This window comes from Colobus angolensis, unplaced genomic scaffold (genome assembly GCF_000951035.1).
Source record: "Colobus angolensis palliatus isolate OR3802 unplaced genomic scaffold, Cang.pa_1.0 Scaffold316, whole genome shotgun sequence".
Lineage (NCBI taxonomy): Eukaryota > Metazoa > Chordata > Mammalia > Primates > Cercopithecidae > Colobus > Colobus angolensis.
In genome coordinates this window covers 2,035,966-2,063,726 of record NW_012116444.1, presented here as the reverse complement: position 1 = coordinate 2,063,726, position 27,761 = coordinate 2,035,966, and the positions used below count along the sequence as shown (strand labels likewise).

At 40.4% G+C, this 27,761-nt stretch overlaps 1 protein-coding gene and 1 pseudogene across 4 annotated transcripts in view; both read right to left on the bottom strand.

Moving 5' to 3' along the window:
* Positions 1-590: 590 nt before the first annotated feature.
* LOC105518288 lies at positions 591-1,431 on the bottom strand (annotated as a pseudogene).
* A 1,029-nt stretch (positions 1,432-2,460) lies between these two features.
* The window catches only part of BLNK (B-cell linker), a 79,506-nt gene continuing 54,205 nt past the window's right edge, over positions 2,461-27,761 (bottom strand). Inside the window, exons 7-17 of one of the 4 annotated variants that reach the window (XM_011951221.1) lie at positions 27,020-27,101; positions 25,693-25,761; positions 20,683-20,752; positions 18,717-18,744; positions 17,860-17,902; positions 15,385-15,469; positions 14,916-14,947; positions 11,802-11,878; positions 10,896-10,979; positions 7,807-7,962; positions 2,909-3,296 (exon numbers count right to left, since the gene is read on the bottom strand). In XM_011951221.1, coding sequence (XP_011806611.1) covers positions 3,177-3,296; positions 7,807-7,962; positions 10,896-10,979; positions 11,802-11,878; positions 14,916-14,947; positions 15,385-15,469; positions 17,860-17,902; positions 18,717-18,744; positions 20,683-20,752; positions 25,693-25,761; positions 27,020-27,101 — 846 coding nt within the window. In that variant the 3' untranslated portion in view covers positions 2,909-3,176. Of the gene's footprint in view, positions 3,297-7,806; positions 7,963-10,895; positions 10,980-11,801; positions 11,879-14,915; positions 14,948-15,384; positions 15,470-17,859; positions 17,903-18,716; positions 18,745-20,682; positions 20,753-25,692; positions 25,762-27,019; positions 27,102-27,761 lie in introns of all 4 variants that reach the window. The other 3 variants (XM_011951222.1, XM_011951223.1, XM_011951224.1) reach the window with 3 other exon arrangements.

The following is a 27,761-nucleotide window of genomic DNA, read 5'->3' as shown; positions in this document are numbered from 1 at the left end:
AAAAATGCATATAAATTTTATTAGATTTATATGGCCACCATAATAAACTGGGTGGCTTAAAAATCCAGAAATTTATTGTCTTCAGGTACTGGACACTTGAAGTCCAAAATCAAGGTGCCATCAGGGCCATGCTCCCTCTAAAACCTGAAAGGAAGTCTGTTCTTGCCTCTTCCTAGCTTCTGATGTTTTGCAGGCAATCTTTGCAGCTCCCAGGCCTATAGATGCATCACTCCAGTCCCTCATCTTCATGTAGTAATTTTTTTTTCAATAGAAACCGTGCTACTTTATTAAAATACTGAGTTTTAGTTCACATGTATATTTTTGTCTCCCCACCATTTCCATGTCTGACCACTGCTACCACTACGTCCTATCACAACATTCCATATGTATTTAAAACAAAGCAAAGGGTGGAGTTCCATCTTTAAAAACTAAACAGGCATTTTGGACAACACATTCTTGGCAATGGAACCCGGACAACATTTATTAAACATGTTAGGGAGAGTTCTCACTCTGCATTATAGAAAGGACAGCCAGATATCAACTGTTACAGAAATGAAATAAGATGGAAAATTTTTAACAAATTGTTTAAACTATTTTCTTAAAGAGACTTCCTCCACTCCAGAGATCTTGAATAGCCTCCTGATCAGTTGTCTGGAAGCAATTCTTCACATACTTGATGAACTTGGCTTCCACTTTTGGAAGATAACCACCTTTTTCTATACTTGCTTGCATTTTTGCTTTAATGTCTTCTACAGAACTAGGCCCTTTTAGTATTTTAGGAGTTTTTTCCTGTTTTTTGAAGGATTCTTGTCCTTTTGATCTTGGTATTGACGATGGGTTTAAGTGTTTTCCATTCTGATTTGACTTTTGTGCATTTTTGGTTGGAGTATCTCATATAGATTTCTTCACTGGTGCTTTTCTTCAATTTAGTGATCATCATTATCTTCATCAGCAGCAAGTTTTACTTTTATTCTCTGGAACCTTGCTACTACGTCTAGGGGCAGACTGCTTTCCAGATATCCTTAAAGAGTTTCACATCCTCCTCCTCTTCATCTTCTGACTGTACATCTTCCTCCACAGCTACTAAGTGCTGTCCACTAATATGCACTGGCCCTGAACCACACTTCAACAGTAAGAGCACTGGTGGTGTGATTTCAAAGCCCCCAAGGGAAACTGTTGGCTGTACAGACATTTTCAAAATTGCCAGTGTTACTTTAATTGGACTGCCTTCATAATTCATTGCCTCTGCTTCAACAATGTGCAATTCATCCTTTGCACCAGGCCCTAAACTGACCGTCCTTAAAGATAATTGGTGTTCATTTTCATCATTATCCATCTTAAAGTGATAATCATTGTCAGCCTTTAGTTCAAAACTGAAAAGATAGTTCTGGGCCTCGTGGGGCTCATGTCCACGTCCATAGAATCTTCCATCGGGTGGCGGCACACATTTAGGTGGGAGAGAAAGCGGAAGAGATAAACGACCACTGCTCAAGAGAACAGCCATACAGGACGGAATCACCAGTGGTATTCTTCCTGTGTGTCTCTTCTCTTCATATAGTCTTCTCTCTGTGCCTGCATCCAAATTTCCTATTTTTATAAGGACACCAACCATTGTATTAAGGCCCACCCTACTGACCTCATCTTGGCTACATCTGTAAAGACCTCATTCCCAAATAAGGTCACATTCTGAGATATGTGGCCTTATGGATTAGGACTTCAACATATCTTTTTTGGGGGACCACAATTCAATCCATAACATAGGTGGTAATTATGAAAGTGTATGACATTTAAATATACAATTATCTTTACAATTGAGTCATGAGTTACTCTGAAATTATTACCTTCTAGCCTTTCAAAATACTTCCATAGATTGCTATCTTATGCAGTGGCCGAGTGTTTTCCCCAATGAATTATTAGGCTTAATTAGCTGCTTTATCATTTCAGTGCTGTCTGAAGTACACAGTAGAAATATATGACAAAGTATGATACATTTCTGGGATGATCTAAGACCTCGGACCTGATTCTTCATGACGGTATCTTTTATTCCTTGGTGTTCACCAATGTCTGCTTTTCTGCCTTTGTTTTGTGGGATATTTATTTCTCTAGGAACTGGCTTTTAGTCTAGCTTTGCTGTCACTCCACTTGGAAACTTGATATGGTTTGGCTGTGTCCTTACCCAAACCTCATCTTGAATTGTAGCTCCCATAATCCCCAAATACCATGGGGGGGACCTGGTGGGAGGTAACTGAATCATGGGGGCGGGTTTTCCCGTGTTGTTGTGATAGTGAATAAGTCTCATGAGATCTGATGGTTTTATAAAGGCAGTTCTCTTGCACATTCTCTCTTGTGCAGCCACCATGTCAAACATGCCTTTGCTCCTTCTTTGCCTTCTGCCATGATTGTGAGGCCTCCTCAGCCATGTGGAAGTGTGAGTCCATTAAACCTCTTTTTTTTTTTTTTTGTAAATCACCCAGTCTCAAGTATGTCTTTATTAGTAGCATGAGAATGGACTAATACAAACCTCATATCAAGTTTAGGTTCTATTTGACAGACATGCAGATCAAAGAAGGTATAATTATCTTTAGTAAGCAAAACTAACAGCATAATCCTAGACAAGAACTTACAGAAAGTTCATATCCATATGTATCTCCCATGGTTGAGAGCGCTCACAAAAAGGAACCATTACATCCTTCTTGCCTATACTTACAGATATCATACATTACCTGTAATACCTTATTTTCTACAAATTAAAATTTTAACCAAGATTTAATTATCAAGCATTGGCAGTGGTGAGCCCAGCTACATTAGTGTACCAATGATCATTATGGAGGTTTAAATTTCTAGCTACTTTGTTCTATGCAAGAGCATTATTTTCTTATTTTGATAATATACTTTACACTTATTTTTTAAAATAAAGATATTTATTTGGAAAATATTAGTAGCATGATAACTCAACCTCACCAGATACTAACAGTTCATCAGGTCAGGCAATAGGTAGATCAAGTCCATGTGAGCGTCTTAAAAAGAAATGGATGACCACTCAATAGCTGACTCCATCTTCCATTTTATTACTGGATGATTCATAATCCAAAATATGAAGTTTTGGGACTTTTTCTCAAAAGGAGAAACTTGGGGAAAATGTCTGAAGCAATGTTGTCGATCTTTTTTTTTCTCCTTTATGAAACTTTAACTGCATACTTCAGTCTGGTGGAGTCTTTTGTGTTCTTCTGACTGTCAATAAGAACCAAAGGACTATGCTGATGATTCTTGATGATTTCAGCAACACTTCCAAAGTACTAGAGGAAGAAAACACAGATGAATTATACATTGGAATTTGTGTTAACTTTGAGCTCCACTCCTCCCATCTTCTCTGATTCTCAAGTTAGTAAAAGTTATTACGCCCCAGCTGACATCATGCACAAAAAAACCTAGTTTAACAAAGGCTATAACCTTCAAGGTGGCTTTGGATTTTGGATTTTGGATTTTGACTTTGGATTTTGCTGCATTAAGTATGAAGAAAAACACACTGACAGCCTCAATTAGCATAGCTACTTAGATTACTTAACTGAGTTATGATAAAATATCATAATATATTGCTTTTCGTTTACTGTGAAATGTAAAACTATCATACAATGCATTTTTCTACATTCTTCACAAAACATAGATCATCTCTTACTTTGCACAAGTCTCAGATACAAGAACTGATGTAATAAATTAACCTTAGAATTTAGTACAAGGGAACAGTCATTTCCTAAACAAATTTATGTCTTGTTTTCTTTTTTAAACAAATAAAGCTTTAGAAACCTTCATATTTCCATTTTTACTTGGTTCCTGGTAAGCTTAGAGTTAACTTAGTGCCTAATAAATAATGAAATTTCATGCTAAGCTCTCTCCTTACATACTTATTTTTCCAAATTTTGATCCTTGTTGTCTATGGGTTTTAATTTAAAATTATCACAAATTTTGTTCTGAAAAATAATTAAAGTTTTGAAGGAAAGATAAAAACAAATGTAACACAGATCATGAAATGAAATGCATCGAGTATACAAAAGTGCTACAAGTTCACACTCACTAAATGTATTTAGAATCACTTTTAAAAAGTGGTTACCATCGATTGATTTTATTTTCTCGATTTTTTAGATAAAGACAAACATCTGGAGTAAAAATTTTAAGCATTTATTAATTGTTTGGATGACTTCCAAATATCTACATATCGACCAAAGTAAAATATTCAGAATATTGGCCAACATTTTCAAATGAAATACCAGTTGTCTTTTAGATAATTGGCTAGCTGAATATTCAGTCAGGGAGAGAGGTAAGAGACAGGGACTTTCAAATACCTTTAGTCTTTATTCTTTACTTCCTATTCAATCATTCAGCCATCTTGCAATTGCCAATGAAATTCTTTCATTATAAATCCCATAAAACATTCATTCTGCTTGTTTGCTTGTTTGGCATAATATGTTGCTAAACCAAATGCAGCTGAAAGTTAAATGTATGGACTAAAGGGCCAGAAAATGAAATAGTGCAATCTCTTTGAAGTGGATTACAAGGGAAAAAGTGTGTCCTGAACCTAGGAAGCATAGGAGAGGATTGCTATACTTACACAAACAAATATCTCATTCTGTCCCTCTAGTCCCTGAATATTTGTGAGTATTGCTTTGTTGTGGTGTTTGGGGATTGAAGTGTTTACAGTAGAGAGTTGAGCTGAGTTGAAACATTTGAAGTAGGGAATAAAGTTGAAGAATATTTGTTATTTAATTTTAAAAAGAATTGGGCATAACATAGTTACAGCTTCCCCTCACTCTCCTTTTTTTCTGTTTTTATTAATACAGTGTATCTGAGAGATACATTCAGCATATTTGTGGACAGAAAAACAACTCATTTGATAACTCAAAATCTCATGGCCAATAAGATAGAGCAGACCGTTGTCAAAACTGTAAAATTACTCAATGCTGTATCACACAATGCCAAAATAGCTGCATAAAAAGTTAAACAGTTAATGAATTGGTTACTTTTTCTAGCCATATACACACAAATACACACAGACTTTTAGAAAAACATCCACATGATTGACATCATGTAACCAACACTTTAATTTTCCATTCAGATGTTCAGTGTAGAGGGGACATAATCCTTTTATTATAGATACTTTAAGTAAGAGTTTTAATTGACTGTCAGTACCTCCAGATGCTATTATAGTAATATACTACTTATTTTGGAATCCATAGGCTGAATATGTTGGAAGTGAGGTGAAGCTCTAGTCTATTCATTCTAAAGTAGAGATGAAGATTCATTAGGCCAAGAGGAATTCCTGTTTACCAGAGTTTCCTAGCAGGACAACAAAATCCAGAGCCCCTCAGGGAGTTCAAAATTTGTGAGAGAATTTCAGGACCTCGAAATAGGACAGCTTCTTCACCCACCCTTAAGCCTCTTATAGAAAAGTTAGACTGCTGGAGAAGCTTTAGGATGTTAAATGATAATGCAATCTACATTTTAAAACCAAAGACTGGTCTTGATTAGTGCTCTCAGATTCAAGAGTTTTGCATTATAAAATTATCTGAGACTTTGTTAAAAGCAAAATAAAATTCCCCGATATAAAAATTCTAGAAGAAAATGTAGGGGGGAAACACCATGACACTGGATTTGGCAATGATTTTTTTGGATATGACACTAAGCACATAGGCAAAAAAAGCAAAAATAGACAAGACAATATCAAGCTTAAAAGCTTTTGCTCAGCAAATAACACAATCAACAGAGTGAAAAGGTAACCTATGGAGTGGGAAAAATATTTGTAAATCATTTATCTGCTAAGGGCTAATATCCAGAAATATAAAGAACTTCTAAAACTCAGCAACAACAAAAGTCAAATCACCTGATTATAAAACGGAATAGGCATTTCTCTGAAGATGACATACAAGTGGCCAAAAAAGCATATGAAAAATATTCAACATCACTAATCATCAGAGAAATGCAAATTAAAACCACAATGAGCTATCACCTCACACCCATTTGGACGGCTACTATAAAGCCACAACAACAAAATTCAGAAGATAGCAAGTGCTGGTGGGGATGTGAAGAAGTTAAACCCTCGTGTGCTGTTGTTGGAATTGTAAAACGGTGCAACTACTATGGAAAAAAGTATGGGAGGCTCTCAAAAACTTAAAAATAGAATACCCATATCATCTAGCAATCCCACTTCTGGGTATATACCCCCAAATAATTGAAAGCAGGGTCTTGGAGAGATTTGCACACCCATGTTTACAGCAGCACTATTCACAATAGCCAAGAGGTAGAAGCAACACAAATGTCCACTGATGGACGTTAGACACACAAAATGTGGTATATAGATACAATGAGATACTATGCAGCCTTAAAAAGGAAGGAAATCCTGACACACGCTACAACATAGATGAGTCTCGAGGACATCATGCTAAGTTAAATAAGCTGGTCATAAAGGACAAATACTGTGTGATTCCACTTGTATGACGTATCTAAAGTATTCAAATTCATAAAAATAGAACGTGGTTGCCAGGGGCTGGAGGGAGGGGGAAAAGGGAAGTTGTTGCTTAGTGGGTATAGGGTTTTAGTTCTATAAGATGAACAAGTTCTGGAGATCTGTTTCACAACAATGTAAATATACTTAACATTACTGAGCTGTACACTTAAAATGATTAAGATGGTAAATTTTATATGTGGTTTTTTTAACCACAATTGTCTAAAAAGCAAAATAAAAAATACACATGACTTTTTCAGTTTGTTTTGCAAATGCTATTCTCCTGCCTGTAATCACTCAATCAAATCAATTCAGTCGCTTAATAATTATTTATCAAGTGTACGCTGAAGTCAGATACTGTGCTCTGATTCTGGAAATACAGAGATGAAAGACATTGTCCTTGGCTTCATGTAGTGGAGAAGACAGACACTTCAGCAGTCAAGACACTTTCCAACAATTCAAATATTTTCTAACAGGTGCTGGGTTTGGAATGGTGTACCTTTTTTCTGAAGGCATCTTGAAAGTAAATATTTCTTACCATGAATTTTGTTTATGCTATTTTCTCTCCATAGATTGTTCTTCCCATTTTTCTCCTTCTCCTTCCCTCCAACTTACATTCTACCCATTCAAATTCAACCCAGAATTCAAAACCTGAATAAGTATCACTCCATTTCTAGACCATTCATGGGTTACTCCAGCTCATATTTCAGGGTTCATTTATAGGGGCAGGCTGGCTAAACTGAGGTATGGTAAGCATTGAGTTTGGTCCAGATTAAAGAGGCATTAAAGTTAATGTCTGGTTAATATTTAAGACCCATGTGATTTTTTTTCCTGCTGCAGGCCCATAAGCTCATTCTGGTACAAGGGCTATAGTCTAATGTTTTAACTCAAGTTTCTGCATCTCTTCTGGATCCTTCCCTGGTAACCTACCTTGGTACTTTAGTTGAGACTTTAGGTCTTGACTTTGGAGGTCTGGACCTTGACCTTAATTCTTACAACCTTAATTCAACTTGACATTTCAACCTTGATTTATATTTGCCCCTGGACTAAAATCTCAGGTCAGACTGACCTCATCACATAACTGAATGAAAGAACTAGGATGTATATCACACAACTTCTTCCTTTTCTGTGTTCCTATAGGATATACTGCCTAAATATAGTATTTTAGCTTGTTCTCTATGACATTTATGCAAGCATAAGAACAAGTACTTTTGTATCCTTTCTCCTGATCTCTAGCATCTAATACAGTATTTGATGTCATTATTCTCAATGCATAGTTATAGAATTGAATTTAAAAAGAAATCACTGACCTCTTCACCATTTTTCTTCCTGCCCAAGGCATATTGTTTCGTTGCTTCAATAAATCGCACAGGAATATTATATACTCGCTTATTAAAGAATACAACTAGTGTATATGGTTGTTTGGAATCATGGCCAGAGCTTTTCCGAATAAGAAATGATCCATCCTGTTTAATTTTTTTTAAAAAAGCATAATTATGGTTAGTATTACTTATATTTCTACAGGTTCAAAAAATCATCTTGTGAAGAACACCTATATTACATTCCAAAGGTAAATTATTTAGCTACATTATTTTTATTATTGATTAGAGCTTGTCCTCTTATTTTCTAAGAAAATAGTCCAGGAAAATATATACTCATAGAAAATCCTGAATGAGATCAATGCTTGCCATTTTTTAAAAACAGGTAATAATTAATTATTTTTAGAAACAGTCTCACTTTGTTGCCCAGGCTGGTGTGCAGTGGTGCAATCACAGCTTACTGCAGCCTGGAACTCCTGAGTTCAAGCGATCCTCCCACCTCAGCCTCCTGAGTACCAGGGACTACTGGTATGCACCACCTTGCCCAACTAAATGCTAGCTTTTTAATGTGCTAAATAAGGTTTTATGTTTATAAAATTTAGAAATGTGTGAAGGGACACATTAAGATAAAATCTAGAGGACTGTCTTGAACTGGGAACCATAGCCACCAGTTGTCTATGAAAAAAATGTATCAAATTCCATTCATAAGTACTGTAAGAAGAAAACAGAGATTGGGAATCAAAACTTTCAGCTGATGAAAATTCTCTCCTCAAAGAATTTATATAAGAAAAAAATCCCTAGCCGGGCATGGTGGCAGGTGCCTGTAGTCCCAGTTACTCAGGAGGCTGAGGCAGAAGAACGGCATGAACCCGGGAGGCAGAGTTTGCAAGGAGCCGAGATCACGTTACTGCACTCCAGCCTGGGCAACAGAGCGAGACTCCGTCAAAAAAAAAAAAACAAAAAACAAAAATCCCAAAACTGTAACACAGTAATTCAAATTTTATTAAACATTTTATAAAAATATTGAGAATCATAAAATAAAAAATTATGAACAAAGATGGACAAAAAGCAGAATGAAATGCAACAAGAGTTGATCAAATTCAGGAAAGAAATTGAAGAAAAAGACAAACCTATCTCAACAAAGAAAAAATTATAAGATGTCCAAGGGACGAGAGCTTCAAATGAAGATTTAAGAAATGACACTTGAAGGAAGGTGTGGAAACAACCAGAAGAGAAAATGAAATTTATTAAAATAAGTACCGTAGAATCAAAGACAGTGATGGGAATGAAAAAGTGACAAAAAAGATCCAAAACTCATGTAAATTGAGTGCTTGCAGAAGAAAAATGAAACAAGGGAACAGAACTACCCTTTAAGACTACGATCTAAGAAAACTTATTGGATATAAGAGAAAACTTAAATCTACATATTGAAAGGGCTCCTGTCTACTTGAGAAAATTGATTTGGAATTACCAATCAGAGATATATTCTGGTAAAATGATTAGACTTTAAAAAGTCTGCAGAGCCACCAGACTAAAGAATCAAATTACATAGACGGGCAAGAAAGTCACACTGGTATCAGACTTCTCAAGAGCTTCATATAGAACAACACAATCTAGTGGAGCAACACTTTTCAAACTCAAATTAAGGATTCTATAGCCAACCAAGATTTCTTCCAACTACTAGGATATGAGAAAATAGTTTTTTAACTCTCTTTCTCTTTTTATTCCCCCACAGCAGTCTCACTCTTGTTGCTGAGGCTGGAGAGCAGTGGCACGATCTCGGCTCACTGCAACCTCCGCCTCCTAGGCTCAACGGATTCTCCTGCTTCCGCCTCCCGAGGAGCTGGGATTACAGGCACCCGCCATCATGCCTGGCTAATTTTTATATTTTCAGTAGAGATGACGTTTTGCCATCTTGGCCAGGCTGGTCTCGAACTCCTGACCTCAAGTGATCCAGCCACCTCAGCCTCCCAAAGTGCTAGGATTACGGGCATGAGCCACCATGCCTGGCTGAGAAAACAGTTTTGAATGTGCAAGAACTCAGGGAATAATGTAAACACGGATTTTCCTTAGAATCTACTACAGGTACACTTTGTCAAAGGAAAGAGATGATGGTGGAAGTCAACCAAAGGACTGATGGAACACACTGATATCTTTACTTGTAGAGCTAGGACTAAAACAAGGGTGAGGAACAACAGTATGTAAATGCTATATATTCTGACAAAGTAGGGTGCAAGAAAACAAAAACAAATGGGAGGAGAAGAGAGAAAGAAAAAGTGGCACTTTAATCTTGAATTGTCCAAGCTGTCCCTGGTGTTCCTACATGACTGAAGTTGGGCTCTGCAAACATTTACTTCCAGGTATTTTTTGTTTGTTGTTTGTTTGTTTGTTTGCCATCTTGACTCAAATTTTAAATCCTGCATATTGATCCAAAATAGCCTGTCACTGTTCACTCCTCAGTGGAGCTCATGCAGCACCAAGCCTCCCACAGACCTCCTCTGGAACTTTCTTCTCTCCCACTGTTTGGAGGGCAGTGGAGGCTGTGGGTCCTTGCAGAGATGAAAGGACCCCAAGTAGAAATGAGATGGAGGAACTTGAAAGAGAGGAGGGGATAGCAGTTTCTCTTGAGTGAGTAAAGGAAAAAGATCCTTGTATCTATACTTGTTGCAATTATTTAATTAGCATATCATAAGGTTAACAACTGTGTCTATTACAGGCTGAGGGCAAAACGTATGATTTAAAAATGATGAGACCTTGGCCGGGCACGGTGGCTCACGCCTGTAATCCCAGCACTTTGGGAGGCCTAGGCCGCCGGGCGGATCACCTGAGGTCAGGAGTTCGAGAGAAGCCTGGTCAACATGGTGAAACCCCATCTCTACTAAAAATATAAAAATTAGCCAGGCGTGGGGGCACTCACATGTAATCCCAGCTACTTGGGAGGCTGAGGCATGAGAATCACTTGAACCGGGGAGGCAGAGGTTGCAGTGAGCCGAGATCGAGCCACTGCACTTCAGTGAAACTGTGTCTCAAAACAAATAAATAAATAAAATAAAAATAATAAATAGTAAAAATGATCAGACCTTGTTTGATCTGTGCAATGCCTCTTCAGCAGACTTTCGGTCACAGTCACCAGCATACCATGGCTTGCAGAGAACACCAGCGTCCTGTGAAATGGAGAGCACAGGTCAGCATGGGCTGCTGCCTACTTAACTCTAATTTCTGTGTACTAGAAGCAAAGACCCATTTGCATTATGAAGACAGGCCTCTATATTTAGACCAGTAATTTTAAGATGAGTTTTATTTTTCCTTTGATTAAACACAAAGATTATACTATTAACTTGTTTTTTGTATTTTTTATTTTTTCATTTAGCCTTAGCTAGGTTCCTGAATTACTTCTTTCTTTCTCCTAAATAAGTAATAATCCCCCTTTCCATTGTGTTCTTATTGCTCTTACTTTGTGGAGTGCTTTGTAATTTCCAAAGCATAAATACCATCGTATTTGATTCTTGCAAGAAAGGATATATGCCTTCTTTGAAGGCAAGAAGGGCACATGCTATCATCCATATTTTACATTTTTACATATATTTTTATGGAAACGTAGAAAGACTTGCCCAAGGGCACACACAGTCCTTTCTCTGTCCCTTTTTAAACTGTGCTGTCTTGTATGTGATTTAATATCATCAGCCTCTACAGATCTATTTGGAGGAAATTACAAAGTTTAAATAAAATCTATGTGAGAGGAAGGACAATGAAAACAACACATTTCCTTGCTAGTGTTGAGGAAACTAACTGGAGCAATGTCTTAGTCATTGAAAAAAAACAACAACTGGGTATTCCGTCCCTATTACCAAATGACAGTTCACATAATGATGTAAAATACAGTCTCTGTCCTCAAGGTTCACTCCAAATGCCCTCTTCTCAGAAGACACGCTCTTTCCTGCAGTTTCCTGGTAACAATTTACTGAGATCAAGAGTTCATTTCATACCTGTTCTGAAATAGTGGAATTAGATGAAAAACTGGGTACGGGCCCGTCCGCAGTTGGGTTTCCCCCTTCTGTAAATCCTGAAAGGGATCAGAGAAGTCCTTCAATTAATCTTCATGTTTATTGAAGTCTTTCTATGCCTACACCCTAACACTGTGCTAGGTGCTGCTGGGGACACATGTACCAAAAAAAAAATTCTTAAGGCAATGGTTCCAAAAGTGTGGCCCAAGGACCCCTGGAAATCCCGACAATCCTTTCGGGGGTTCAAGAGGTCTTTTCTTTTCCGATTACCTATCACTGTGAAACCCAATTTTCTTCATGTAGTTCCACCAGAAAAACATTGCAACAGATTAAATGTAGAAACAGAGATGAGAATCCAGCAGTCTCTGTTACGTTGCAGTAACATACATTAAAGAGATTTACAAAATGTAAACTAATGCCACTCTTTTCTCTAAATTGTTTTTGTTTGTAAAATATAGTTATTTTTCATAAAAATGTTATTTATGTTAACATGTAATGAGTTTAATATTATTTTTAAATGGATTAATAAATCCATTTAAATTTATTATTAATAAATTAATAATGTTTTAAATGTCTCCGTTTTAATTCTTAAAATACTAGGTATCAATAGAAACATGTAAACCAAAGCTCTGTGGGTCTACAATTATTTTGAGAGTATTAAAGTGGTTCCGAGACCAAAATGCTTGAGAGTTACTGTCTTCAGGCATCAGCTCCCGCAGAGAGTTTACAGTCTAAATGTGGAAACATGTGAAATACAGAAAACTTATCTGCATTCATCCGTTCATTCATTCACTCTTGTTTCTCTGCCATGAATCAAAGGCGTTGGGGGTATACAGCAGTTAACAAAACAGCAAAATGCCCTGCTCTCCTGGAACTTAAATTTTAATGGATTGAGATGGGCAATAAAGACATAAATAAATAAATATATATGTGTGTATATATATATATAATATTAGAGGGTCATAAATGCTATGAAGAAAAATCAGGAAAGGAAGACCTCACTGAGGGAATAGTTGGGTGAGATATGCAGGTGGAGAGGGAGGAGGCAGTGGACATCCCAGAAAAGAATGTCCCAGGTAGAGGGAGCTGTGAACGCAAGGCCTGGCATATCTGAGGAATAGCAAGAGCGCCACTGTGCCTGGAGTACAGTAAGAAAAAGGGAGAAGAATAAGAGATACAGTCAGACAGGAGGCAATGAAGGGACCAGATTTATAGGACTTGGTGGACCCTTAACATGAGTCCAGAGCTATAATGAATATGATAAAGGAAGCTTTCGGAGGGTTTTGAACAGGGGAGTAACATGATCCGCCTGTCTTTTAACAGGGTCATTCTGGCTGCTGGGCTGGAAACAGAGGGTGGCAAGAGCAGAGTGGGGGAGGCCAGTTCGGTGTTCTTGCAGGAGATGACAGTGGCTTGGACAGATCACACGGTGGAAGTAGTGAGAGTGGTTGGATTCTGGATCTATTTTGAAGGAATAGCTGGAAGGTGTGTGAAGAAGACAAATGAGAAGTCAAGGGTGACTCTCAAGGTTTCTGACAAGAGCAACCAGAGTTGTCCTTTATTAACATGGGGAAGTCTGCAAGAGAAAGTTCTGGATGAACTAAGTGCTTCAGATAATAGTGCCCTGGATGTTCAGAGAAGGCAGCCAACATTGTAAGAGGAGGGGGCAGTAAGGGCTTGGCAGGCCCAACAAAGATGGGCCAAAGGAAGGGTGTATTCTAATAGGAGGGGAACAGTACTCCCAGCTGAGAGCAGCAAAGGTGAGTGAGCGAACAGACTTTCCCTAGGTGCACAGTGCAGGGCGGTTGGTGATTTCTGCAGTTCTGGCAGTTGGAAGAGTACCCATGGCTAGTATTTTCTCACACCCCAATGTGCCAGGCCTATTCTGTTTTCAGCATGTGCGCACCTCATCCTTTCACCAGCTCTTTGTGGAAGGAGCTATTATGCCCATTTTACAGAAGAGGCCTTCTCAGACCACCCTGTCTGCAGCAGCAGCCCCCCTGCCTCCATTACTCTCTGCCACCCACCCCTGCTGCTGTGCTGTAGTTTTCTTTATAGCACTTTTAGCATTTACCTGATATGATATTATTTGTGTGTTTATTTTTACTATCTGTCCCCTTCAATAGAATATAAGCTTCATGAGAACAGGGTCTTTATTTGTTTCATTCATCCTTGTATCTCCTGTGCCTAGAACAGTGCCTGGCACATGGCATATAGTCACTAACAACTGAATGAATGACTTGGGTTGAAAAACAGTAAAAGGTATAATAAAGATTTTTAAATAATGAAAATAAATTTCTGTAGTCAAATCATTTTCACTTTGTGTTGTCAGAATTAAAAAAAAAAAACTAGTAAAGGTTTCATTTATTGAAGATGAATATTATTAAAAATCTAAAAAGCCAATTTATGTTTAGTAAAAAATGCATATAAATTTTTTGCATGTGGACAGTTACTGTTTATTTAAATGGATTTAAGCTTGATTATTTTGGAATATATGCCAAATTATCTACGTAAAGCAGAGCTTTTTTCTTCCTTTTTTCCCACATTGAGTTGAAGGCAAATTAAGGTTTGGGCAGTTACAATCTGTGAGCCTGACTTATCCAATTCATACATTTTTAGGGTGATGTTTGCCTTAGGAAAATTATCCAGATATTTGCCGTATCCTCTTTTTAGGGTACCTTTTGTAGATACGTTTTGTGATCTTTAAAATGTATTTTAGACTTAATTTAAATGGATATTATTTGTTTAGAACCAAACACTATAGCTGGTGCTTCCCATATGTTATTTTACTTGATCTTATTATTTTGAAAACAGTTGTATTGTTTTTGTAAAAAAAAAAAAAAAAGGATGCATGACCAGTAAAATATTAAATCGCTACTAAAAAAAGTAAAAATTGCCTCAAATATATTTACTTTTCAAAACAACTCTGTGAAATAAACATTCTTGGCCCCATTTTACAGGAAAGGAAACAAGTAGGAGAAGATGCCAGGATAACACAGCTGGAAGTGACAGTGCTGTGTTAGAACCAGGCCAATCGGACTCTAAGATCCAGCCTCGACCATGCCCTGATACACTACATGGCTTCATTGTACTTACTTGGCAGAGGTATGGGTTTTTGGTGCAGTTGTCTGCAAGGAAGAATTTCAGATAATTAAAGGACAAAGCACAATATGAGTAAGTTTGACTTTTTGTTTACACTGATGATGCTGTGAACAGGCACATCACAAATAAATCAATACAAATGGCCAATAAAATATATCTAAAGATAGAAGAGGCACCAGAACCTTAAAGATAAGTAAGACTCTTAGTTTTGAAAAAGGAGGAAATCATGACTAAAGTATTGTATTTTAGTCAAGTTCAATAATTAACCCAATTAGTAGGTCTCTGCAACTCTACGCAGTTATTTTAAAGTTGCTTAACACCTTTTAACATGTACTTGCAAAACAATGAAATGTTGGATTTTTACCTAGCACTACAAGTCAGTGTCACTGTGCAGTGAAACAATGCACATGTTAATTCCTGCAGCAACAAGAGGAAACCGATCTTTAAAGGAAAGCATTCTTACTTCTGGGCGGGAGGAAACACTGGTGACTGCACAGCTTCTTGTCTGTGACTTGACCCTCGGTGACGTTCAGCAGGTATAGGTTTTTCTGAATCAGGAAAATTATCATATTAGGATTAGAGTGAAATGTCTATCCTCATCCCAAAACCCAGCAACATTAGCTGAGAAGAACCAAATTTGATCAGAAGTCTTCTCAGGAACATGTCTTTTACTGGGATGTCATGGATCTGTGCACTCGCCAGTCTGCTGAGGTAGTTGTACTCCTAGGACCAGGACTCACTCCCAGCAGTGTTACAGGTACATCCTACCGCCTCTGCGTTCATCCACTGGCAATGTACATACAGACTGAACCCACAGGCCCTGAAACTTTAAGTGTGTGAGTATAGGTGGAAGCCAGAAGATGAGAACATTTTAGCCACCCTCTAAACAACTCACCCTCTACTTTCCATGTGGCCTCCACACAGGTGGAGATAACACCCTGGTGGGTCTTGATTAGTCATAAGACGTGGTATACGCAGTGTGTTACTGATAAGAGGCACACTACTGAGTTCACAAATGATCTCTTTTTGCAAAATTAACTAGATCAAATTCAAGGTTATCCCTATAATAATGTAAATCTCACTTGCATTTCACTGTGTTTTCCTGAGCAGAAGAGGAAAGGGTGGGAAATGGGCATAAACCTGAAGTGTAAGAAATTTATGTTGAAGCCCATGGTGAACTCTACTGCTGAACCATTCATAAATGTGATCACAAATTATTTTAATACTTTACTCTCCCTCAAATTTGTCCTTGGGGGGTAGGTTGTGTTAAAATCTTGGTATGTTCATATGTGAGTCTCTGCATGGAAGAAAAGTCTGAGAACTACAGAAACCCCAAAGAAATAAAAGTAGTAAGAACTCAAAGATTCAAATAAATGGTAAAAAAGACGTCAGGGTTTCTTACCATTCAGTGGTGCACTAAAGCTTGGAAACCTTGAACCTCTGAAGATTGTATTTTGAATTTGTGGCAACTTACTTTAAACCTCTACGTTAGAGGTTTTGCTCATGACGTTAAAACTTGGTAATTTCAGAAGGAGAAACAATGAACACCTTAGGTCTTGCCAGCCTATAAGCTTTGACCACACCTGCTTTGCCTCCGCCATCCTGAATCCTTCCTAGACTAGTAGAGGCCACTCCCTCGCTTTGCATTTGGATGGCAATTGCCTATGCTCTTGAAATAAATAACAAAGGAGGGGGCATGCCTGGCAGGCTCCTGTACTGGGAGTCCTTTGAGAATGAGGACACCTAAGCAGCAGGGGACATGCCATGGGCCCCGCTTCTCTCCTGGGTTTTGGAGGCTCTTGTAGCCAAGAAGTCTGCACAGGGTCGTAGTTACTTCCTACCGATGCTCAGAGCCCCTGAGGTCACTATCACTCCACAACCCGGACTCAGCAGGTCTGAGAGGCTGCAAGGAATGGAAGGACAGAAAAGACAAAAACCTCAAAGGGAAGGCAGAATAAAGCAATATGGCAGAAAAGGGGTGATGCCTCAGAAATAGCCTAGGGAAGCAAGATGTAGGAGACAGGATGAAAAAACCTAATGGCATCATTAAAGCAGAGAAGTGAGTTGTAGTGCACGCTCAGAAAAGATCTACTGTCCATCATCAGAGAAATGAGAGCGCTTTATGTAGATATACACACATTAACTCAGGGAAGGGGAGAATACTCACTACATTTTTAACGCAGGGTATCTTCAAGTATGGAATTAAATGGGTACAGGGCAGGAACTTCTATATAATGTTTTAAGTGTTGATATTATAGATGATTCTTCTATTTTTTCACAGTAATTTCCAAACACAATTTTTTTTAACATGGGCAGTTTCTAAAAATATATATAAGGTTTTTGAGTGATGATAAAGGAAGAAATTCTAAATTACTCAAGAGGCTGAGGCAGAAAGACAGCTTGAGCCCAGGAATTTGAGACTGCAGTGAGCTAAAATTATGCACCACTGCACTCCAGTCTGGGCTACAAAGCGAGACCCTGACTCAAAAAAAAAAGGAAGAAAAGCAATTGAAGATATACTAAGAAGACAGATATTTGAACTTTGAAAACATTATCTTGAAAACTTAGCAAAAGAATTTGTTCAAATAAACAGATTTTTAAAATTTTCATTACTTTAAGTAAACTATTAGTTCTAAAACATGTGAATGACTCTACATTAGTTTTCAAATCTATGTAAGGTCCTAGCACTATTTCCTGGCAAGTCATACCTGTCTGCCAACAGGCAGGTTTTTGCATGCATTCTGTAGCCTACTGTAAAGATGCTAAGGTTCTGAGCTAGTTTTGCTGTTCATTGCTCATTACGAAAACTATTTTGTTTGGAAAATTGAGTTTCATGTTACAATTGCCCCCCAAATAATGTAATAAATGTGTATATACAAATCCTTAATTAAAATAGCTTTTAGAGGATGTGCTCATCCTTCAAAATAATAGATTTTACCTTCACAAACACTTGAAGCATTCTGTTGAGAGGCAACTGGAGTCTGTGTAAAAGACAAAAAGGCAAGGATATTCAATATAGCAGAATGTGGAAATAAATGTCAGAGCAATATTATTAAAATAAATATTTTGGGAGCATCTTTTCTTTGATGCATTGCTATTCTTTCAATCACAATAACAATTACAAATCCACAGTCTCTAGCCCAACCTTTGCATTAAGCAACAAACAGCCGGAAGTGTCTTAGGAAGGAGCAATGTCACTGCGGTGCAGAAACCTCCCTGCTTTGTCAACAGGGTGGATGGAAACCATGACCCCCCAGCAGCTGCCACATAGTAGCCCAGGTACAGCAGGCATCTGACATCTGCTTTGGTCTCATGAGCGCACCTTCCGTGTGTTTGCTAAATGATTGTAAATGTCAGGCTTCACAGTAGGGACTAGGTCCGGGTGGGCTCCCTTACGTAGTGTCGTGGCCCAGGTTCACCATGTTCTGGCCAGAATCTGAGTTTAGTGAGGCCTATGTGTGCCTAGCACAAAGGTCTACCATTAACTGTGGTGGGGAGTGGACACAGGGGCTTCCTGTGGGGAGGGCAGGGAACCTGGCTGCCCCTCTGATCTGCTGCACACACTCAGTAAAGCTGCCGGGATCAAGTGAGGATGAGCTCGTTCTGTGCCCCAGGGAGGGGCATCCTCCCTGGCTACCTGAGGATCTGAAGCTTCTTTTGGTCTGCTTGGGCAGCAACTTCAGTTGCTAAGATTGCTGTGTGCACCATAGCTGGAAGCATTTTCAACTTTAAATAAATGGATAAGAATAAACACTGCAGAAATATGAAGCACTTTTAAATGCAAAATTAACTTACTGTCTTCAGTGGTGTCATTGGTTTTTTCCTGGGGAATAAAAAGAGATGAGCTTTGTTAAAACATAATGAGACAAAATGGAGCTATTTACCTTTATTTTAGTCTCAAATGTAAGCTAGAATTATGAAAGCGATACGAGTGTGTAGAAGACTATCCTTGCAAGGTGGAGAGGGATGGAAGTGGGATTTAGTTGTGATCCTCCTAGGCTCAGACGGAGTCTGCTGACAGATGGGGAAGGGGTCAGCTGGGGATAAAGTAGGGCACCAGTTGCCAGGGAATCGGCAGAACTAGACTCTTGCACCAGTTGCACTAATTACTCGGCGGGTGACCTTGGGCCTCTTTGTCTTGGGTGTGAGGTTAGATTCCTCACCTGTGAATTGAGGACTGGGATCAGTATTTTCAGTGTTTCTGTGGAGCCCCCTCTTCCCCAACAGCTCCCTGTAGGGGTTACTGTCCAGGACAGAGGGTAGAGGTAAGAGAGTGGTTCAGCAGGTGAGGTTGCAGCCGCGCTTGCCCGCTCCAGCTTCTCCCCTGTCTCTAGGGACTATTCTCCGCTGGTCTTCTGTGCAGGCTTTCTTTCAGAGAGATCCAAGACCAAAACAAGTTTGAAAACCACTGATGTGTGGTCCTGAAGGTACTTGCCTGCACTAACATTCTAGTTTGCAAAATGATTCAGGTTCTGGAGCTTCTGAAAGTCGGGGTGTCTTGTGGAACACTGTAAGTCAATGAACTCAAGATTCCAATAGAGACTGGAGTCTAATATTGATAAGGTTGTATGCTCCTTTTCTGTGTGTTAAATTTCTTAATTAAAAAACCCTCACCATGTCTCTCTCTTGCTTTGTTTTTGGCTGAGAGCTGAAGTGTGGGGGAAGAACACAAGAATTCCTGAGCACCTGTAAGATGCCTGGCACTGGGTTAGGCTCCTCACTTATTATTTAAACCTTACAGTGACATTTTAAGCTGAGGAAACTGAGGCTCAGAGAGACTAAGTAACTTGCGCAAAGTGATACAGCTGAACTAAGAGAGACGTGTGCAGAGTTTTGGTTAACAAACTTTCAACATGGAGGCTTTCTTTGGTTTACACAGAGGCAGAAATAAGATTAGAGCCATGCAGGCCAGATTTAGACATATTTAAATTTGCTTTCCAAATAACCTGTTGAGCCAACATAATTTTATGGGGTGATGTTTGTAATATTAACACATGACAATCCTCACCTGACTGTTTACAAAGCCCTTCTAAATTCAATAAGAAAGAATGACTGTCACTTTCAAGAGGAACCTCATGGTATGGGTTTGATGGAGCGCCCTGGTCTGACCAGCATATGGTATATATCTACACACTTATTTGTAGACGGTAAAACTGAGGAGTAGAAAGTAAAGACAAAATCTGCTAGAGACTCTAAAAATGATTCAGATGCTGGAGCTTCTGAAAGTCGGGGTGTCTTGTGGAACACTGTAAGTTAGTGAACTCAAGACTTAACTAAAACTTCACAGGAGGAAATACTCCTATATTTATTTATTTATTTATTTATTTATTTATTTATTTGAGATGGAGTCTTGCTCTGTTGCCCAGGCTGGAGTGTGGTGCTACAATCTCAGCTCACTGCAACCTGCAGAGGTTCAAGTGATCCTCCCGCCTCAGCCTCCCAAGTAGCTGGGATTACAGGTGTGTGCCACCATGCCTGGCTGATTTTTGTATTTTTAGTAGAGATGGGGTTTTGCCATGTTGGCCAGGCCAGTCTTGAACTCCTGGCCTCAAGTGAGCTGCCCACTTCGGCCTCCCAAAGTGCTGGGATGACAGGCCTGAGCCACCACACCTGGCTCGTTCGATATTAGCAGGGCTCCTTACTCTTGGTCCAAGTTGCAGCCTGCCATGGGGAGAACTTCTAATGAAGTCAACAGGGCAGTGGGGTATCACCAGCCTCATTCCCCAGATCTCAAAAGCTGCTTCCTGCAACAGGTACTTACCCGGCCCGTGGCAACGGGGATGGCGCAGCTGGTGAAGGTGACTTGGTTTCCCAGGCCCCACTGTTTCGACCTGCACAAACATGTACACTACTCAATCCCCAAGTCCTGAACCACGGGCTGATGGTCACAGTGAGGCTGGCCTTTCTGGCAGGCTCAGAAATATTCGCACATATTGTGTTGCGTTCAGGTAAGCACTATAGGTAGTTATATTGAAGCTATTAAGGAAAACCTGTGGGCAAAGGTGATGACACATTTTAAAAGTGTCAGTGTATAAACTCAGAACTGGGATGGGGATTAGGGACTCCACCTTAACATTTCTAAAGGACCTTCCCCTTACCCGCACCACCCTCCACCCCCTGCCCCATGGGGCAAGTCCTAAGCCCACTGATTCTGAGAACTCAGTGAGGACACCCACAGAGGCCCTTGAGGAAGGGAGCCAACAGCTCACACCTGCATCTGCACACTGCACAAATGTGCACGGCAGAGGTGCCCAGAGACAGAGGCTCCAACCTACCACTCCTGACACAGACCTCAGACACTGCTCCCTTATAAGCACACTTAAATACAGGAAATGCCTCTAACTTCACATTTGGAGGATATTTACTCATTCATCTCTGAGTTCTCAGGGCCTTTGCCCACAGGTTTTCCTTAATGGACAAATTGAGACAAGTGCAGGCTGCTGCCCAAATCTCATCTTCTCAAGTCATAGAAGGGACCTGAAGGGTCTTGTCCCCTGCACCCAACCTCCCTTCCTGTACCTGAAGATAGATGCCAGACAATCGTTATGGGGGAGGAAGTGAGAGAGAGGCAGGATGGATCTTCACTGTGGGACAGTGGGACAGAGGGCAGGCCAGGAGGGGAGAGGCCAGAACTGAGCCAGTCCCCTCAGCATCCCCTGGCTGCCTCAGACATGATGCTCACCTGCTTGGACACCATTGCTCAGTGAGACCAAGGGGGCTCTTCATGAGGCTCTTCATTAATTTAACTGAATAAATGTTTTGTTAAGAACTTACTACACATATAAGTCCACAATTCCCCCCACTTTTTTTTTTTTTTCTGGGTCTTGTTCTGTCACCCAGGCTGGAGTGCAGCGGGGTGATCACAGATTACTGGAGGCTTCAAACTCCTGGACTCAAGTGATCCTCCCCACTAAGCCTCTTGAGTAGCTGGGACTACAGGCATGCACCACCACATCTGGCTAATTTTTTGTCAAGATGAGATTTTGCCATGTTGCCCAAGCTGGCCTTGAACTCCCGGACTCAAACCATCTACCTGCCTTGGTCTCCCAAAGTGCTGGGATTACAGACGTGAGCCAGGGTGCCCGGCCTTCAATTCCTAATGGACTTACAGGGCATACTCTGTAAGTACAGGCTGGACCTGGTGCCCTCAGTCTGTCCTTTCTTAGTTTGTGAGATAGAGCACAGATAAGCACACATTGAAGTAATAATCCATTACCAAGGATTATCGAGGACTTGGTACATGTAAAGCCTTTGAAGGTACCATGTTAGGGGCAGAGGAAGAGGTGAAGAAGCAGACATAGGCCTCTGCCCTCTCAGAATTTATAACAGGGAAGATATGTGCACCCCCGTATCATCTCATCCAAACACAAACAAGAAAAAGAAAAGGCCTCAAAAAGTATTGAAATAGAGATCAGGAAGTTCCTTCCCATGTGTGTCACTGGAGAGAGGCCCCCAGGCTTCCACTCAGAGCCTACTGACTCTTTTCCTAAACCCTCATGGGTGGGAACAACAGCAAAGAGTGGGTGGTGTGGATTGTACCTGGTGGCCTTCCCCAGCACCCTGGGAAGCAGTGCCCGCTCCAAGACAGCTCTGTCTTCCAGAAGAGAGACTGCATTTGGAATGTTTACATTTCATGTGACAACAGGAAAACAATAAACTGAAATGTCACCTGAATGTGTAGTAGGAGTCTCGCTGTGTTTAAGTGGCTGGTGTATCAAATTGAATACTTAAGACTGACACTGTTAAAGTACCCTTGACTACTCAGAATTTGATGGAAGATCTCGGGGAAGCGGAACAAAATCTTGTCTGAAAAATAAGGAAGTAGAAAGAAGGTCTAAGTCTGAATTTCTCGCTTCTGAAATGCTGAGGGCTCATTTGACCGCTATATTATCTTTGTCAGACCTCCCGCCTGGCTTTTCTACTATGCTTCCCTTTCTTGCATATCTCAGAATAGTCTGCCAAAACCTTCCTTTCCCTTTCCCTCCCTATAAATAACTTCTGGTGATAAGAGGACAGCATGAGCACTGGTGGAAAGCCTATGGTCTTGCCTCAGGAAGGCAGAGTTCTAAGGAAGGATGGAGCATGTCTCCTCTGTTTCATGGGCCAGTGACCCATGAAACAATATCGTTCCCTGAGAATATCTGCCAGAATCGTCATGGATCAAGGCAGGTTGAACAAGGGATTCTGAATAATAACAGTAATAATAACAAAGCACTAGCATTTTATGAGTGCAAGTCATATAGTGAGTCACTTAATTCTCATGATGTCTACTCATGATGCCCCTGGGCATAGGTGCCATTTTATCAGAGGAAGAAACTAAGAAACAGAGATGACTTCACCTGTTCAAAGTCTGGCATCTAGCAAATGTCAGAGCCAGGACCTGAACTATTTCACTTCTTCCCCCCTCCTGTAGGTGCTCCCACCCGTATGTGACAATCACATAACCAGGACATTATTTTCTTGTTTAGATTTCCTTTCTTCATCTGATGTCTCTAGTATTAAAATACAGCTATACCAGGTTAATAGCAAACTTATGAGTAATAAATCCAGCTGGTTAATGCCCCTTTGGTGATTCTTTAAATATTTAATACAACCAGTGTTTGAGGACTCTTCACCCTCTCAACCAACTGACCCCTCCACAGTCTTGGCACCTCCCCTGAGCCAGATCCTGGGGTAGGCCCTGGAAACAGCTGTGAGCAAAGAAAGACAGAAATCTCAGGGCATGTGCAGGGCACTACAGGGATCTGCCCCAGCATGGGGCCAGGTAAAGCCTCCTGAACAATGACATTGAAGGCAAGGTCTTCAAGGAGCTTGCAGTGTACTTAGGAAGCAATTAGACTGAGACACAAAGTAATTAGGGAATAAGTAGGGGCTAAGTGTAAGGGGGGAGAGACTTCCTGCAAAGGAGAGCTCTCTGAGGGCTACAGAAACCAGAGGAGGCTTCCTGGAGGTGGAGGCCTCAAGCTGGGCCTTGAAGGATGGGTAGGATTAGGTGTCCTAAAAGTGAGAACACAAAGACCAAGAAGCAAGACCCATGAAATACAGGCTGATTGGAGTACTGGGTGTGTTTTAGGAAGAGGAGGTCCTTTTAAGGCCAGTAGAGCTTTGTAAGAGGCAAACACCAGATATTAGTAATCTATTTCTCTAAAGGAGGGTTGAGGTCTTCATTTATTTATTTGTTAAAGGGTTTTCTGTTCCAGTAACAACAGCCCTCATCCTGCGCTATCGGGAGTTAGGAGTCTCCATTTCAGCTGGGGCCTAAGCAACCTGGTCACAATATTTTAGATTGGCATGTTGACCTTTGCCTCCCCAGAGGGTAAGATGAGCTGGCTAAGATGGTCCTGAGCCCCACTCCCCACATATAAAGCGCTTGTGGGTTCTGAGGAGAGGATAAGTAAAACCAGAACTTGTGAAGAAAGTGAATAATTTCATAAGAAATGAGTCCAGGAAAAGGTTTTTAAAATACTCGACTCTTCTTTCATTTTCTATCAAGTAGCCTGTCTCTGGAAGCAGAGCTCAGCCTCTCAATGACTTGTGTTCAGCTCTGTGAGAGAAGAAAGTGTGTGTGTACGAATATGTGTGTGTGTGGGTGTGTGTGTGTGCGCGCGCGCATATGAGTGCCTAGGGGAGAGGGATGAGGGGAGAGAGAGAGAGAATGCCCATGAGAATGCTGGAGGGCAGGCTTCTATAGCTCTCTGTGCTGTTAATGGGGGTCATGGGTACCCCTCAGTGTCTTGGGCTCAGCCTTGGGGGTTGCCAAAACCTATAGGAGCAACCAGGAACATTTATGGTTTGGTGGTAGAGGTGACGTGGCAAAAACTAGCTTGGTGGTGAGATGAAACTGCTAACATCTGGAGGAGTTCAGCAGCTCAGTCCTTGTCACTGAGGAGAGAGTCGAGAGGGAGGGGTGTGGCCGGCGGACTGCTGCAGACGAGAAGGTGCAAGGTGGCTGAGTAAAGAAAGCCTGGACTAGGGTGGTCACAGCTAAAATGGAACAGCAAATTCAGGAGAAAAAAAGCAGGATTTGGAGTATGTGGCCTGGAGGCTCTACACATTGAGAAACAGGGGTGCCCACAGGGAAGGGAGGAGTGAGTTTAGAGTCCTGCGTGGGAGCATCAAGGTGTTCCGAAGGGAAGTCAGGTCGGGTTGGATGCCAGGGAGTTACCAGTGTAGACTTGAGACATGAAGCCGGATTACTCGATGAACCCTACAGAAGTGAAAAATCATTCTCTCTCCTCAGCACTCAGTGTGTGCCAGGCACTCATTAAGAGTTTCACACGGAGCAGAATTCTCCTGTCACAGAGTAGGGGCTATGAGCACCATTTACAGACAAGAAAATCTGATACTTGGAGAGGCGGAGTACAAGCTCAAGGTGGCATAGCTGGTAACGGGGCACACTGGGGTTCCAACCGAGGGCTGTCTGGCTCAAAACCAAGCTTGTAACCATCATGATGTTCTGAAAGAACTGAGGGTTGAGGGCTGAGGGCTAAACTCTGGGACTCCCTCAGTCAAGGGAGGGGACATGGAGAAGCCAGCAAGGTGCCCAGGAAGGTAGGGTGAAAACCAGAACTTGTCTAGCAGATGCCAAAATGCCTGGGGAAATGGCCGCTTCCACACACGTGCCACAAGTGCATGAGGGTGAGGACTGGCCTTCTGTTCCCATTATTAAGACATTTGCAAATACAAGTGATTACTTCTTCATAGTTCATCTGAGTCATTTTTCTTATTTGAAATAGACATAAAACCAAACCAAATCATACATACACTTTACCTGAAGCTGTTCCTGGAGGAGAGGCAGGTGTTGAGGAATTTGGCTTGGTTGATCTATTCACCATGGGAGCTTAAACACAGAAATATACATATACATATATATAAAACCATTACAGATACATGCCATTGAGGGAAATTCACACTCAGGGAAAAATGATGACCAGACCAGAGAATTTTCAAAGAATGGGAGACACACTTATTAGACACACAAATCAATAAAAGAAGCCTTCTCAGAAGAAACATCTTTAGAATGGAAATATCAATGACAGATTCATAATTTGATATATTATTATTTGATTATTTGATGATAGAGATCTTGTTAAAGTGAATAATGGCTTGGAATTTCATTTGCCAAATGGGAGGTCTAAGAGATAAAGGAGTTTTACTGTTTTCGTTTTTCATCAAGAGTGTATTGAACCCCTTACTGGTGGGGCCCAATTAATAGCTCCACCTCCCCTACCAGATGCAATACACACCATTGCTCTGGGATTTCAGGGGGGTTTTCTTTTCTGTTCTGTTCTGTTCTGTTTTTTTAAGAGGGGTTGGTAAGGAGGGAATATATATTTGTTGTTTTGTGGTAATGGATGGCTTGGGAATTCAGGTGGGTCTTGAAGTTGTTGGTGATAGGTACGGAGTATGGGAGAGGGTTGCTACATGATGGCAGACTAAAACCTGAACATGGCTACCATGGAGTTGACAGTAGCAGATGAGCAATGTTACCTGAAGAAGTATCACTTGCACTGGATCATATTCTCCATAGTAACTATATTCAGAGTAAACATACCTGTTTCCATGCCTAATCTTATGCAGCACTGGCTTTTTAAGATAATTCATTTGTCATAGCATTTGTTGTCCTGTGAAGGGTTAACAGATGAAATGTTTCTCGTAGGCCTAACATACTACTAAATTTAAAGAGCCAGGACTCAGAGCATATTTCACTCTTTCATTTTTTCACTCTTCTGCAGACACTGTTCTTGGTGCAGTGTTTACAAGGCCAACATGGTGGCTTGCGACATTGTATTAGGTTTTATGAGAAATCCATTTAAAGCGAGGGCAGCTGAAGAGAACTACCCAGGTGCTTTCATAATTTGAGATGGCAGGATTAAATCATGGAAGAGGAAACAGAAGGCGGGGAAGGGCTATGACACAGAAATGGGTTGTCACTGATGATGTCTGCCCAACCAGCCAAAGAAGCACACACTGTGGCCCTGGGGAGAAAGGCCTGGACACTGTCATTTCTGAGCCTCTTAGTACTTACTACCAAATACTCTCGTACATCTCCATCAACTGCTAAAAATTTTCAGGTGCTTAAGGTGACAAACTCTTACCTCTTTCAGGTGGAGGTGAACTGCTTTCTGTGGGATGAATATAGTTTTCATCATTATCTTCTACGGGGACCACATAATCAGCCTAACAGAAATATAAAACTGAATGAGGAGGATGCTATACATTCATAGTTGACTCTATGGGAGGGCGTGATTTTTTAAAAAAGCATTACTGAGATGCAATTCACATACCATAAAATTCTACTATGTAAATTGTACAATTTGGTGACTTTTAGTATATTCACAGATGTATGCAACCATCGCCACAATCTAATTTTAGGACATTTTTATCACCCCAAAAAGAAACCTTGCACCCATTAGTCACTCCCCATCCACCACTCCCTTGACCTACTGAACCACAAATCTACTTTCTTTCTCTATAGATTTTGCCCATTCTGGACATTGAATATACATGGAATCACACAATCTGTAGTCTTTTGAGACTTCTTTCACTTAGTATAATGTTTTCAAGGTTTTCCTGTGGTATAGTATGTGTGACAACTCCAGCCTTTTTTATGGCCAAATAATATTCTGTTTTATGAGTATCCCACATTTGTTTATCCATTCATCAGCTGATGGACATTTGAGTTTTTTCCCACTTTTTGGCTGTCATGAATAATGGTGTCATGACTATCCATGTACAAGTTTTTGTGTAGACATACGTTTCTCTTGGGAATATCCTGGAGGTGAAATTGTTGAGTCATATGGTAGCTCTATGTTAAACAGTCAGAGAAACTGCCAAACT